The sequence below is a fragment of the Diadema setosum genome, chromosome 17 (assembly GCF_964275005.1).
Source record: "Diadema setosum chromosome 17, eeDiaSeto1, whole genome shotgun sequence".
Taxonomy (NCBI): Eukaryota; Metazoa; Echinodermata; class Echinoidea; order Diadematoida; family Diadematidae; genus Diadema; species Diadema setosum.
Window position 1 is genome coordinate 17,120,020 of NC_092701.1, and position 15,035 is coordinate 17,135,054.

Consider the following 15,035-nt stretch of genomic DNA (forward strand, 5'->3'; position numbering starts at 1 on the left):
TGTCTCCCATCACCATTCAGGCCTATTCTGTGTATGACAATGATGTTGGTTACACCCAGGGTCTGTCATTCCTCGCTGCAGTACTGTGGCTACATGTAAGTTGCGGCTTTGATACCATGTATGCTAAAATAGAGTTTCTTCACAGTAGTTTATGACTGCACTGCTTACTGCAAAGTTTTAGCATCAATTGAATGTTTTATCCTCATTTGTTATGAGGACACATGTTATGGCCTGCACTCTACAATTTGTACTTGTTCTAAGGTTTCTCATCGATCATGAGCATTAAAGGAAATCAAAACCCAAAGAGAAATGTAGATTGAGTGAAAGCAGCAAGTTTAAAGTTTTGGTGTTAGAACCACTGGATTAGGAGACACTTAGTGGTTATGATGTCATGTTAGGGCAAGAATATAATGAAAATATAAAGGGAATTCCGCAATTTTTTTTTTTTTCTAGCAGAATGAAAGAGCACTTGACAAACAGTTCCAGAAAGCAGGGGGAATAATTGCTACCCTTAACATATGTCAGTATCAAGTTGATGTAATGTGTAATTTTCATGAAAAATGATTTTTTATGGAATAATGATCCTTTACATTTTCTTTATATTGTTGTCCACACAGACGTCATAACCTGTAGTAGTCTCCTCATCCAGCGTTTCCAACACCAAAACTTTAAAGATTCATAACTTTTGCATCAATTGTCTGATTTTCCTCAAACTTTCACTGATGTATTCTACTAATGTTGCTGCTGTCACTCAATCCACATTTCTCTTTGGGTTTTGGTTTCCTTTAATAGTTCGAATAGTTTGCTGATATTTCTGTTTTTCCTTCGTTGTAACAAAACCAAAAAAAAATCTTTCTAGTACTGAAATATGTTCTCTATTCATATTTTGCTCTTTTTGTGTCATTCTATTTACATGATGGAGATATTTTACAAGCAATAATTCCTTTGCCTTTATTTCATTTTGGTAAGTCAACTCTAAGTATGTTGCATGTTCAAGAGAAAAGTTCATAGTATGGCACCACTTGAACACTTACATGCTTTACGAAAGTATCTGTCACTTCATTATCCTCCAAATGCTGGGCAGTGCAGTTTGTCTATATATGCATACACAATTTTCCTGTTTGACCAATTTCAAAATAACTACAAAATATCCAGCGGGATTCCTCTAGAAGACAATCACATCATTACACCCAGGGGTTAATTTTGCCAGAGATCATTGAGGTCATTATAAAGGACAGAGTGTTGTGAGAACATACTCCAAAGGCCACTCCTCTGTGCAGCATTGAACTCGGTCTTCCTAGAACTAGCTTTACATGTGCAAGTCAAGTAATGGTGTAGTAACACCTCTTCTGGGTTCAAAAGAGGAAGAGGCATTTAGTGAGTTTGAAAAGAAAGTGATTATAGATGGTTGAAACATATGCGCATTGTGCTCCCTTAGATAATGAATGTGAACTGAGCCCTATGAATAGCAGCACTGTAAACTGTAGATTGTAAATTAAAAAAGACTTCTGCACAGACTTCATATTTCCCGTCATTCAAATATCCATGACACATCTGCGCCATTTTTTACTCATCTCTTCCTCGTTAGATGCCAGAGGAGCAAGCCTTTGCTGTCCTCATCAAGATCATGTACGACAAGGGACTCAGGGACCTCTTCCTCAACAACTTCCAGGAGCTCCATGTCAAGTTTTTTCAGCTGGACCGCCTCCTGGAGGTAAGGCTAGACTAGTTTGCAGGCGCAAACCCTTGTTGGTCATAAGGGATTCTGCGCCAAGACTACTACATGCACCACTGGCACTGTAGCCTCTGGGAGAAGCTACAATACAGGGCCCATGGGACAGAGCCAATGGTGCATGTACTAGTCTTGGGCCAGACTCCTTTACGACCAACAAGGGTTTGTGCCTGCAAACTAAGGCTAGACTATGGCAAACCCAGCTTGTTGTTGTTTTTGTCACTCATAGCCAAGCATGGCCGGGCGGACTGCCAACCTTTACTGAACACCCTATCTTAGCCATGGGCCAGAGACAGAGTAATTTTTCCAGTATGTACTAAAGGTTACAGTGTATTTACCTCACATTACTACAGTGAGTACACTTTTCTCCCTTGTAATGCCTCCATCTTGAAGGAAGCTAGAGGCATTATTTCTTCTGCCCTGCTTTGTCATCCATTTTGATTTAACTGTTTGATACTTTCCTTTCTACATTGTTTTTGAGAGCGTAAGGAGATAGAGTGCACACTGCCTACATTGGTGTCGGTCGTGATACTACCTCATAAAATGTTTTATTGACAAGATAGATGCCTGTTGCCAATAACACTTCTCGTGTGTTGGAAGCATTTGTTTGGATAAAACGAGATGTGAGTACCAGTATCATGCAAGTGCCGGGTTTGTTAACACTGCATGTTCTCCAGCAGGTTTCAACGTACAGCATACTCTATCCTCATGTTTGGAAAAAAAAATCATAATCAACATGCTGTGTATGAGGAGCCATTAATGCCAAGTGTCATGAAAGGTATGTTTCAGTTGCTAGTTTTGTTTGTACTCGATGTGGACTTCCTCGTCTGTCTGGTATCCCCTCAGCTTTGTAATTATCTCTTTTCGTTTCTGTCTTTTTTGGACACTGAGTCACTCTCTTTCTAAATTCCTGGTGTTGTTTTTTTTCCATCTCTATTCATTTTTGCAAACACGTCACATATTTATAATGCAATTCCCATCTGGGAATATTTTCATCCCCCTTGTTTTTTCTTGTATTACCAGTACCTGTCGTGTGTGTTCTCATCTCCTCTCTCTTCATCAATCCTTCGTCTTCTCGTCCTCTCTCTCTCTCATTCGTTCTTTTTTCTGTCTCTGTTTATATTCGACATGTCACACTCTTTTTCTCCTCTGCAATGTTTTGCCCTGTGTTTACTCATAACACCATCTCATCTACGAATGTATTTTTATTGCCCTCACATAATGCCTCTTCTTGTCTACATTACCCCCTCCCCTCTTCTCTATTTCTTTCTCTCTTTCCCTATTCCAACCCTCCCTTTCCCATTCCAACCCTCCCTCTCCCTTTATATTCTCCTTTCTCACTTTCTCCCTCTCAATCTCCTCCCCTTCTCTGCAACCCCCCATACCTCTCTCTCTTTACTTCTACTTCTATCTTCTGCCTGACCTAGGACAACGTGCCAGATCTTTTCAGCCACTTCCTCCACATCGGCATCGAGACCCACATGTTTGCCTCCCAGTGGTTCCTCACTCTCTTCACGGCCAAGTTCCCGCTCCACACCGTATTCCACATCATGGACGTCTTCCTCTCCGAGGTAATTGCCCTCCAACGGGAGGAGGGGGGGGGGGGGGGAGATGGTGGCGGGAGGGGGGAACATTCACACCTAGCCTTGTTCCTGGGCTGTGGCCTCTTCAGTTATTTCCCCCTGATGACATCTCTGCTGTACATGTTTGTGGATGTGTACTCATTGGGGTTAGGAGCTTGTCTAGAAATATATCAGCTTTGGCTGTGGCCTCTTTAGTTATTTCCCCCTGATGACATCTCTGCTGTACATGTTTTTAGATGTGTTCTCATAAGGGTTAGGAGCTTGCCTGGAAATATCTCAGCTTTGAGTAAAGAGGAAAAAAACAAGGAAACAAAAACTGACTTGACCTGTAAACCTTCAGTTTACAGGATCATAAAGATGTTCCTCTATTCTTTCAGTGTCTGTAAACAGTGATAGAGAGTATTTAGTCGTCATTGCCATAAAGTTCATAATCAGCTGCAGCTGTATTTATGATGGGGACTGGATTTGGTGCATATTTTTTTTTCAAGAGAGTATTTGTTCTGATCAAACAACAGCAGTTGATTTCATGGTGGATGCTTTGATGTGATGCCTGTTTAGAGGACTTGAGAAGTACGGGGTCAAAGGTTATTCTGTGCCCACCTGTCGCCAGAGTCTGCCAAATTCCTCTTGAAACATTAGCTGTGCGGAAAGCCCACTAGCTTTTAGTGATTTCAGCTTATATGTCTGTATTTAAGAATTGTTTTGTGCTATCTATTTCATCAGAGATTACAGTACACATTCAGGAATCTGTGGGTGTGCGTATATATATACGTCATAAGCTGCTCATGTTTCACATTGAATGTGGGGAAGTTTTGAAGAAACAACCAAATTGCACTGTTTCTGCCGGATGTTAGTAAAAAATATCTTTTTATGGATATATTATGGAGTGACTAAGAGATGTTCCATTCTGTAGTTAAATATCACATTGTTCTGCTGAAATTCTCAGTACTTTCTAAATATGTCACATTACGAAAATTGTATACACGGTCTACTTTCAGTGACTCTGTCTGTTCTTCAGGGCTCATGTTTACTGCAAGCAGTAGAGAGTGCGTGAATCACCAAGTAGTACTGATTCTGACCCTAAATTTGATGGCAATGTTTCGCAAGCTCAGGTTGGTTGTCTCCTGGCATCTCACGCCATCACGCTTCCTCCCTCTGCGATGATCCGCATCCTGTCTGCTGCCCTCCCTTGAGAAGCTCTATAATGGCAGCTCATTTCTCTTTACCATACTTCTCCCCATTTCTTATAAAAGAAAGAGGTACACACAGAGGAAAAAGGGGGAAGGGGGAAAGAAAGGGATGGAGGAGGTTTTAAACAATTGCACACTTTGGTGCCGGAGGGCATCACTGCTGTATTCTTGATTTCCTACGATGACTCAGTGAAACAGCTGGATAGCAGTATTGAGTGAGGAGGAGACACTGGTGTGTTGGATGAGTGTGAGGCAAGGGGTGGAACTGCAGGGAGGATTGGCTAGCAGGAAAGGTGGAGCTGTAAGAAAAATGGGAGGTCAGGGAGGATGGGGTTGCAGGGAGGATGGAACTGCAGGGAGGGTGGCACTGCAAGAAAGGTGGAGCTCTAGAGAAAGTGGGAGTGCAGGAAGGGTGGGACTAAAGGGAGGGTGAGGCTGTAGGGAGTATTGGCCAGCAGGAAAGGTGGAGCTGTAGGAAAAATGGGAGGTCAGGGAGGATGGGGCTGTGGGGAGGGATGGGACTAGAAGGAGGGTGGGGCCTTAGGGAGGATTGGCCAGCAGGAAAGGTGGAGCTGTAGGAAAAATGGGAGGTCAGGGAGGATGGGGCTGTGGGGAGGGATGGGACTAGAAGGAGGGTGGGGCCTTAGGGAGGATTGGCCAGCAGGAAAGGTGGAGCTGTAGGAAAAATGGGAGGTCAGGGAGGATGGGGCTGTGGGGAGGGATGGGACTAGAAGGAGGGTGCGGCCGTAGGGAGGATTGGCCAGCAGGAAAGGTGGAGCTGTAGGAAAAATGGGAGGTCAGGGAGGATGGGGCTGTGGGGAGGGATGGGACTAGAAGGAGGGTGGGGCTGTAGGGAGTATTGGCCAGCAGGAAAGGCGGGGGATGCAGGGAGAGTGGGACTGCTGGGAGGGTGGGACTTTTGAGGAGGGTGGGGCTGCAGGGATTACAGGCTTGCAGGAAAGGCGGGACTGCAGGGAGGGTAGGACTGTTGGGAAGATGTTGCTGCAGAGTGGATGAGGCTGCGAGGAGGGCAGGGCTGAGCGACAGTGGGGCAAACGATTGACATAGTTCAATGGAAAACAAAAGGAAGAACATCCTACCCTATATCAGAGCCACCCTTATGATGCAAATTTGTTCTCATTGCCAGAGTTTTGAGTGCATTGGCCGTTTTAATGCACTTTGTATGACTTCAAAGAAGAGAAAAGCACTGATATTTCATTTTTTAAGACTACCAGATAAAGGATTGATTATTTCAAGTATGTGCCTTAATTAGCTCTGCATTTAGTGGCAGTCTGGACAAGGAGTACTGTAAGGCTATATGACCTTTCAAAGGACATTGTTTGAGGTAGAAAATAGGAATTGTGATTAGAAACAGTTCTAGTTCTCTCTCTTGGAAAATTCTGTCAGCAGGTCAGGTATCAATGATAACAAACTTTGCTGGCATAACACAAACTTAGAGTTTCTCTATCAAATGTTGTAACTCCAATGTAAAGTACTTACTATGCCAGAGTGTGCAGGCAAAATGTATTATTTTCTGCTTATGTTTTAGTCTGTGTCTTCCATAATTACTGAATTTGTATTTTGTTTCATTTGTTTTTGTCTTCCAGGGAATGGCCATCATTTTCCATGTAGCTCTTGCCCTCTTAAAAGTGAGTAAACACCTTCTATGGAAGTTGAATTACCTGATCCAGCCTTTCGTATTTCAAAAGCCTTTAGGTAAAAGCCTTCAGCCCTTAGTAAAAGGTTGCATTGTCATTTTACCACAGTGCACTTACTCAGATCATTTCTCAGTTTTTCAGTTTTATTTGTATATATATTTTTTTTAACATTTCAAAAAGACAAATCTGAGCTTCAGCAGTGGAACTCTCTTTTGCTTTCAAAATATCAGTTTCATCTACTGTGTTTTTTCAAGAATTTTTTATAAACTTGTCAAAACATCACCCTAAGTTTTTTTTTTTTTCTGAATACCCTTTAGTCAGTTCCAGTTTTACGCCATCTAGTCACTCTTCTTGTATATGCAGTGTATATGTGTAAACTCCTGAGTAAGACTTTTAGAAGTTTATCTGGAGTAGGTCACAGTGCATGAGTAAGCCTTATTTATTGTATAGCTTTTGATGCCTCGTAATGGCGCATCTTACCACATTTAGTTGTTTTATGATAACTTCATGCGTAAATCTATTACAGTGTTTATTTGCCATGAGTCAAGCTAACCAGGATGTTATGTCTTGAGGTTAGCAAAGTATTGAGCATTTACTGGTTAGATTCAGCATCTGTTTGGCTGGTAATAACTTCTGTTATTTGGTGAATGTTTTTATTGTACATTATTAACAGATATGATTATTCACTACACAGATATTAGGAATCCAGCAGTTGAAATTGTCAAGTTAGTTTTGATTTGACTTTGACACAGTCAATCCTGTCATTATCATAAATTGATACACCTGCAGTCATCAAAGAAGGAACTGCTGGGACAGGATTTTGAAGGTGTGCTGAAGTACTTCCGGGTCACTCTGCCGAAGAAGTATCGCACGGATGAGAGTGCAGCTGAACTGATTCAGATCGCCATGTCAACAAAAGTAAGCTGCACGTTACACTACTTGCATGTTTAAACTTGTATGTGCCATTTACACTTTTAGATATTTGATCAATATTTTTGAAGTGAAAATGGAAAGAATGCTCACAAAACAGGACGAACAGAGTAATATATTTTTAAAATGCAAACAAGCATTTATCCAGATTTAGTTCAGCGTTCCTCATAGAAGTTTGTGATTGTATTTTAGCTATTCCACTGCTGAGGTGGGGCATGGAGCACTGATGCGTAGGATGGTCTTTCAAGAGCAAAATTGTGAGGGAGGTGAGGGATGTCATTACTTGCACGATTTTGGAATTGCTGGGTTGGTTGGTACAAGCAAGATGTCATAGGGTGGGGTGGCTGGTTGAGATGATACATGCTATGCTGCTGGAAGAGTGGGCGTTGGGGAGGAGGAATTCGGTAGTAAACGTGGGAGTCGAACCGTTGTCGTCGGAGGACTGGGTTTAGGAAGAGGATACATGTAACTGGATGCAGACTAGGTTGACCGAGAGGCCCATTGCCGAGTGAGGGCGTGGTTGTTGCTGTGGCTAGTTGACAATCGGAGAGTGCTTGACGATTTCCGGTCACCAGAAGAGAAGTCAGCAGATTTTGGAGAAGGCGTTGTCCTTCTGTTCGCAAGGTCCCTGGGGTTGTTGGTGGCTCTTTTGAATGAGAATGTGTAGTTGACAATTGAGGTGCCTTCTAGAGTGTTGCTGGTGCTGTGGTCCTTTGGATGTCTAACAAGGCATCAATGGCATTCTGTACTTCATGCAATTCCATTGTCAAATCGTCTACTCTTTGAGGCAAACATTTACACTTCATACAGAGAGGACCTGAAGAGTCACGGGGAAGGGTGCAGAGTTGAGAAAGGCAATTTTCTGGCAGATGATTTGAGCTCTTATGTAGAGACTGGTCACTTGCAGTGGAGAGGTCATTGTCCTTTTCGGGTACTATGCAGGTGCGGATAAGCACAAAATGGCAGACTATCCTTGGATTTAGTTCAGGGTGTATGGCACTTAGTGCTTTCTGAAAGTGATCATCTTCAAGGTCAGCATCAGTCTTGATTTTGAGGAGGTGGGATAGACATATAATTTCCAATGCCTTTCAGGTGCTTAGGACAGTGACACCCTTGTCTGATCCCAGTGTCCCCTTATATTTGTTCAATTTAAGTCCAGAAACCACGATTCCAATTCACAGGAACGTAGAGTATCAAAGCAGATTTCCTGCAATCAGTGCATAACTTGGTTGATTTTAGATGATCATTCTGTTCACAAGCAGTCTGCCATCATGCAGGATTTGATAGATGCTGTGGCTGTCAGTGAACTCCGAAACTGCAAAAAAAAAAAAAGAAAAGAAGAAGCAATATTTAATTCTACTCTAATAATAAACTTCTCCTTTCCTTGCAGGTGAGCCAGAGAAAGTTGAAGAAGTATGAGAAGGAGTATTACGCCATGAAGGAGGAGGAGGAGAGAGAAGACCCCGTTGAGAGACTGGAGGTGAGAAAAGCTCTCTCTCTTTTTAGCTCTTAATCGTAACCTTCTTAGAATTTCCCTTTGCCTTCAGCTTGTAGATTTGTAGAGTGACTGTTTACATTATATGAAGAAAATAAAACAAGCTGATGCAGGTCATATATATTTTTTTCATTTTTACTTTGAAGTTTCAGTTACCTTCTAACTCCATGAATATTTGACTCTTGGATGGCACCGCTATCAATCCCTCGGAGAGAGGCTTTCTCAAATCAATTATTTATCATATATGTATAATTGATGGCATTATAACCAGGATTTTGATCTGATATTACAACAAAGCAGTCAAATTTCTGTCGTACATGTGTTGTTTGGATTTTTTAAAAGGGCAGCCTTTTAAGTATTTAGGATAAAGCTGTAAATTTATGCTGTTATCAGTGTTGCACTCAATACCAAAGCTATACTAAAATTCAGTGATACACCTAACTCCACTGTAAATTTGATACCAGTTTCATCCTTTGCATTCATAGCAGTGTGTTTTTTGTTTTTTTGTTTCTGACAACTCAGTTGATATACAACTACCTGAATAGAGGTGGACACTTGATTCCATGACATTCCTTTGACATCACTGATTTTGTCTTTGTGTGGATGGATTAATTTTGTTGATTTTTTTTTAATATTGCGCAGCTACTATGATAAAATACTCTACTGGCATTACAAAGTAATAATCACAACATACATTATTCAAACATAGAATGCATTACTTCTAAAGATGACTTTTAACCTGACCTTAAACTCATTAATTGTAGCTGCTAGCCTTACAAACAAAGGGAGATTATTCCATAATTGATGATTTGTCCTTGCATCTAGCGAGAAAACAAGCAGCTGATGGAGGCAAACATCCACCTAGAGAGGGAGAATGATGAGTTGGCCCATGAACTCATCACCCACAAACTCATGATGGAGAAGCAAATGGATGCGGTAAGAGCAAACTCACTGTCGTCATGGAAACCATCAACTTTCAAGCCAAGATTTCTCTTGTGCTGAGACAGAGGACATCTTTCTAGCAAACCAAAATCTCATGTAATGTTAGAGTTGTATGTTCTGAGGAACTTCAAAATTTGGTTGTAAAGGCCAGCATAGATATTGAACTAGGCAGGTAAATGAGGTAGAGTTTCACCTAATGCATCATTATCCTTTGAGCCCGCTAAATCTTCTGATGACATCAAAGTTAATCCTGGATGTCTACATCATGAGAAGTACTTTGGAATATCTTCATATCTTCAGTTATAAGAAAGAAAAAAAAAGAACACATCATATGCAAGGTACGTAGACAACAGAAAACAAAGAACCCCTTTCTATCAGAGAAATGTAAACATACATAGACAGTAGTATGAAAGTGAAGCCATTTGAATTATGTTAATTTCACAAGGCAGTATCTCCCGACATCACGTAATGCTACTTGGAATTTATAATATAAATAGCAGTTTTTATGGTGAAACAGTAAATCAGTGATAGAACAGACAATATTTTTCAAAGAGTCATTTTCCCATGTGAGCTCAATCAAAGACTTTCAGAGAGTTGTTGACCCCATTCGCATGAGTGGAAGATAATTAATCCATGATGTTTCCCCCGTTTGTGTTCCTGCGTTGTCACTTCCTGCTTTAAGCAATGTATGTGTTTGTCTACGTGTGGTATTTCTGACACCTCAAATGTTCCCGTGCTATTCTTTGCCACCGAAACTGCCAGGAGCGAGACCGAGCAGACGAGCTGGAGAAGGAACTGAAGGCGCTGAGGTTGCAGCTCAAGGATTCGGAGGAGGAAAAGAGGCATCTTGGGTCGGAGACGGCGCAGGTGAGCTTGGTCCCTCATCAAGCCTCAAACATCCTCTCTGGAGATGGTGGGAGGCTTGCAGGGATCTAAACAAAGTGACATGAAGCAAAGAGATGAATAAAAGATGCTAATCCATGTCTTCTTTGCAAATGGATATTTGTAGGAGTCTGATGTAATCCATCTGTAATCGGAAGACTCGAGTTTGGATGTTATCTTGGTGTCCTTCGTCATGCCGAGATTTGTTTGCTTTGAAGGTGGAAAACTTGTGTAGACACACTTATCTGCTTTGCATCAGAATGAATCGATCCAAATCTTCTAGCCCTCTGTACTGTCAAGTGTGCACCAATGTATTTCAATAGTCCCATACACACACAAAAAAAAAGCAGAAGAAAAAAGAAAGTGGGTCAGCATGAGACCTGTGAGTTGATGCCAGTATCATCTCATTTAATTTGCCCATTGTGGTTGCAGCTAATATCACTGGTTCATGTCACATTTAAGCTTTGATATTCCATTTACTCTCTTTCGTCATGTCTGATTTTAATGATATTTCTTGTCATTGCAAATGTTTGTTATACTTCCACAACTTGAAACCTGTCTGACCATAGCCTTTTGACAAGGCCTCATGGCTGTGAAAGAGACTAACTGCGAGAGAACGGGTGAATGCGAGATCGAGCGGCGCAGCCGCGAGGCCTTTTGAAACCTGACATGAATTTCTTATCTAGAACGTTGTTTCTCGCTGATTCTGCTACCCTATAGGATAGCGGCCAATCAGCGACCGCATTGCTCACCAGGCCGTCGCGTCTAATGAATACGCATAAGTATGCATGTCGGCGGCTCGCTCATCCGTAGCTGCCTGCATTGCCAGCGCAGCGTTGACACGTCCTCATTAACATACCAACTGTGTGCTCTGACTCATGAATATATGAATAATTCATATTCGCCTTCGTCTGGAGGCGGTAGGGAAAAAAACCCAGGTTTCAAAAGGCCTCATGGCTGCGCCACCCGGTCTCGTGTTCACCTGTTTCTCACAGTTCTTGATGTGGCGAGTTAGTCTCAATCTTCAGCCACGAGGCCTTGTCTTAGCAAAAGGCTAGTCTGACCATAGAGTGGCATTACGTTGTTATGAGAATCAATATTCAGCCTCTTTGATCATACTTAGACAGATGAAGACCTGTGATTTTCTTGCATAATCAAACCCCCATTTTTTTGTCTTCCAACTTTTTCTCAATACCATCCTTCTTTTCTTTCTTTTTTAGAAAAATTTTTTATCCCATTGATTTCTTTTTAGAAATTCAAAAGAAGTCTGTGTTCAGCTTGAATTTTATGTTGCTCAAATTAAAAGACTCACTGTGAAGTGATTCCAAGGATACCTCCTTCCCCCTTGGGTGGGGGGTGGGTGTTAAAAATGAATGCAGAAATGTGCTGCTGCTATGAGCCTGTTCTGTAAGTCTGTTTTGCTTTGTCAAACTCAAGCTGTGAATGTTTGGGAATGTTTTATTTCCCAGGTGAAAGAGATGTACAGGAGAGAGACGGCCAAGGCAGAGTCTGAGTCCAAGAGGAACTCGGCCATCATTGGAGAATACAAACAGATCTGTTCTAAGCTGAGTGAGAGACTGGAGGCCCAGCAGACGAGGGCCAAGAAGTCCATGCTGGACCTTAGGGTCAGTTGACTGATTGTCTTGCCATCACTAATCTCCCAGCCACCTTGAAGGGATAATTTACCATTTGCAGATGAAATAAAAACCTGACATTAGTGCTTCAAAATAGTTCTAAAATGTGAGTTAGGGATAGAACAATCAATGTAAAAATTTGAATTATTATAATCAGTGTAAAGTATTGTTCAATATACAAAATGTGAACAATGGAAAGTAAAAAAAGGGATTCCGGATTAAACCGTCTACAGTTACAGTTTATTGAGAAAAATAGCGATATCGCTTTAGAATTTAGGTTTTATGGCAAAATTTGTATATGGTAGGGTGTTTTGTAATACAACTGACCTACACATATGCATCAGATTCTTACTTCTTACCATTGGGAGCAGTTATTGAAAATGTTGGAGTTATCACATTTGATGCATGTGTAGGCCTATAATTGTGCAGTAACATCACAAAACATCCTACCATATAAAGATTTTGCAATAGAGCCACAAATATAAGGAGATATCACAAATTTTCTCAATAAGCCATAACTGTAGACAGTTTATTCTAGAAATGATTTTATAAAACTATTGTTCACATTTTGTATATATGACAATATTTAACATTAATTATACTGATTAATATTTTTAAATTGGTTGTTTCTATCCCTAACTCACATTTTAAAACCATTATGAAGCACTAAAGTTGTTGTTGGCTTTTATCTGCAAATGGTAAATAGTAGCCTTAAGGCCTAATTTGTATCCACTGAACATGTCCCCTGCTAGCTTTTCAATGATTCGATTATTCTTTCGATTTTGAATTAAGATATTCAGAAAAGATAACTCTTCCTTGGTGTTCATTGAATTTAGTTAACTCGTGAAATCAAGGACATTTTAGTGATGCATTAGTCATTATTTGATATTTTTGTGTGATTATGGTGTGAATGATACACAAATTCAATTTCCACCTTACGTTTCCCCTCTTTTCTGTCGATCTATATCTTTATATCTATATATCTTACCCCACCCTCTTCATCTTCATGTGCATCAAATAGGAAAGACTTCAGAGTTGTGATTCCTGCCGGGATCTGATCAGTGAGGAAGGGAAGTATGAGCGGTCTCCTAGCGACCCGCCTCCACCCTCGGAGGTACCCAAGGAACCCGAGCTGGCCCAGGCCCTCAACCAGGTGCGGGAGTTTGAGCTGGAGCTGGCGCAGACCAAGCTGCAGCTGGTGGAGTCGCAGTGCCGCGCACAGCACCTGGAGCACCAGCTGAACAGCGCCCTCGCCGAGCTCCAGCTGGTGAGGAACACGTCGGCGGGCGGCAACGCCAACAGCTGGATCACCAAGACCTTCTCCTCCTTCTCCTCGCTGAAGGAGGCCACGGGGGTGGTCAAGAAAACCGAGCAGTGAATCGCCCGTCAAGAACGAGGGCAACGAAGTTTGCTCCCTTTCACCGCGTGGCAGGTTTCCATCCATTCATCCGTTCTGCGCCACGATTGCAAGTTTGTTGTTTGTAGACATTTGTCATGATTCATCCCAGTGAATATGCATTCCAAAGAATGCAAAGCCATGAAGAGTATTGTTTAAACATGGTTTGTCATGAGTTGTGGCAGTTTGCTACAATACCTTGTCACTTGTTCTTCAAACTGACCAGTGTGTGTCAGCATAATTCTATGCTTCTCTAGAGTGAGCTTTTATTCCATGGATGGTGGTGATTGTTCGAGTGTTATTTCCATATATGTTCATCGAGGGACATGCTTGATAGAGTTGTTTTGTTGTTTATTTTTGCTTCCAGGGAGTGCACAAAGTGGATACTCTAGGGAGTCATTGTACAGATACAGAATTTAGCTGACAGTCACTGACAAAGTGATGACATATTATTACATTTACTCTTTCAGTTTATTTACCTTGGTGTCAGTTTTATTACACTTTTATGCAAACAGAAGACAAGAGGTCAACCTGCATTAAGAAGTTCAAAAGATTGTCCATTGATTTGTGCAGCTCAAGCATTTTATGCTTTCTTTGGTTTTGTTTGGAGATATGATGGTCTTTTGACAGAAGTATCATCTCCTTGGACGTCGGACGGTAGTTGTTGATGCATTGCTTAAATGTGAACTCTTGAATCTCAACAAAATGCAAGGTAACAATATTGTTACTCGGGAATTGATATTCCAGAAAGTCGGTGTGAAATGTGTGGAATTCCATGTAAGTAGGTACTCTGGTAACTTATTGTCGTGTATATGGAGTGTGATGTGGTCTATACAAGTGCTATAGCTGGAGCTGTACTGAGTCTGGACAACAGTTGTCACCTTTGTAGATATATAAAAGTATATAAGTATTGTATGCGTGTGTATATATTATATATATATATTTACTGTGTGTACATATTGTGGAGTAGGTCAATTCAAGGTGATGCTAGTGAAAGTACAGTATTACAAGAGTGCAACATTGCTTGAAGCATGGTGCGGTAGTACTGTGGTGTGATGTTATCCAGTAGAAATACCTGCATCCATGTGATTCGATAGAGGGATGTCAGGTACTAATATTCCATTGTCATTGATAGCATACAACACTGATAGACAGTTTCTTGATGAGGATCATGAAGTGTATTGTCCTGCTAGTGGTGTTGTGTTAGAAGATTCATGTAGAATTATGCCCCTAGTATTCCACAAGGAGACATGTAATAAAGATTACATACAGAAGTAAGTAGACCAGAACTGTATAGGAGACTCTGTTGGACCAGGATTATGAAAGTAGACTTGTACAAGAAGATAAGAAAAAAAAATAATTTGCAGACTACCAGGTGATATGTTTTCATAATCAAGTATCTGTCATTGTTCTCATGAACATTTTGTACACTGAATTAAATTCTTGTCTGCATTTTAAAGAGACGGTAATACTATGGATATATAGCCAGTGGTCTGAACTGTAGATTGTGGCCATTTCTTACAGCTTCACATTATATAACAGTCAGTGAATATATTTCAAACCACATGTTTTGTCCCCCGTCCTTCAGAACCC

General features: G+C 41.1%; 1 protein-coding gene across 1 annotated transcript in view; it reads left to right on the forward strand.

The window, feature by feature from the left end:
• Window positions 1-13,700, forward strand: part of LOC140241216 (rab GTPase-activating protein 1-like) — a 76,915-nt gene extending 63,215 nt beyond the window's left edge. Inside the window, exons 11-20 of the mRNA XM_072320970.1 lie at window positions 21-95; window positions 1,589-1,714; window positions 3,160-3,303; window positions 6,113-6,154; window positions 6,953-7,081; window positions 8,484-8,573; window positions 9,414-9,524; window positions 10,293-10,397; window positions 11,882-12,037; window positions 13,068-13,700. Coding sequence (XP_072177071.1) covers window positions 21-95; window positions 1,589-1,714; window positions 3,160-3,303; window positions 6,113-6,154; window positions 6,953-7,081; window positions 8,484-8,573; window positions 9,414-9,524; window positions 10,293-10,397; window positions 11,882-12,037; window positions 13,068-13,424 — 1,335 coding nt within the window. The 3' untranslated portion in view covers window positions 13,425-13,700. The remainder of the gene's footprint in view (window positions 1-20; window positions 96-1,588; window positions 1,715-3,159; window positions 3,304-6,112; window positions 6,155-6,952; window positions 7,082-8,483; window positions 8,574-9,413; window positions 9,525-10,292; window positions 10,398-11,881; window positions 12,038-13,067) is intronic.
• The last annotated feature ends 1,335 nt before the right edge of the window (window positions 13,701-15,035 follow it).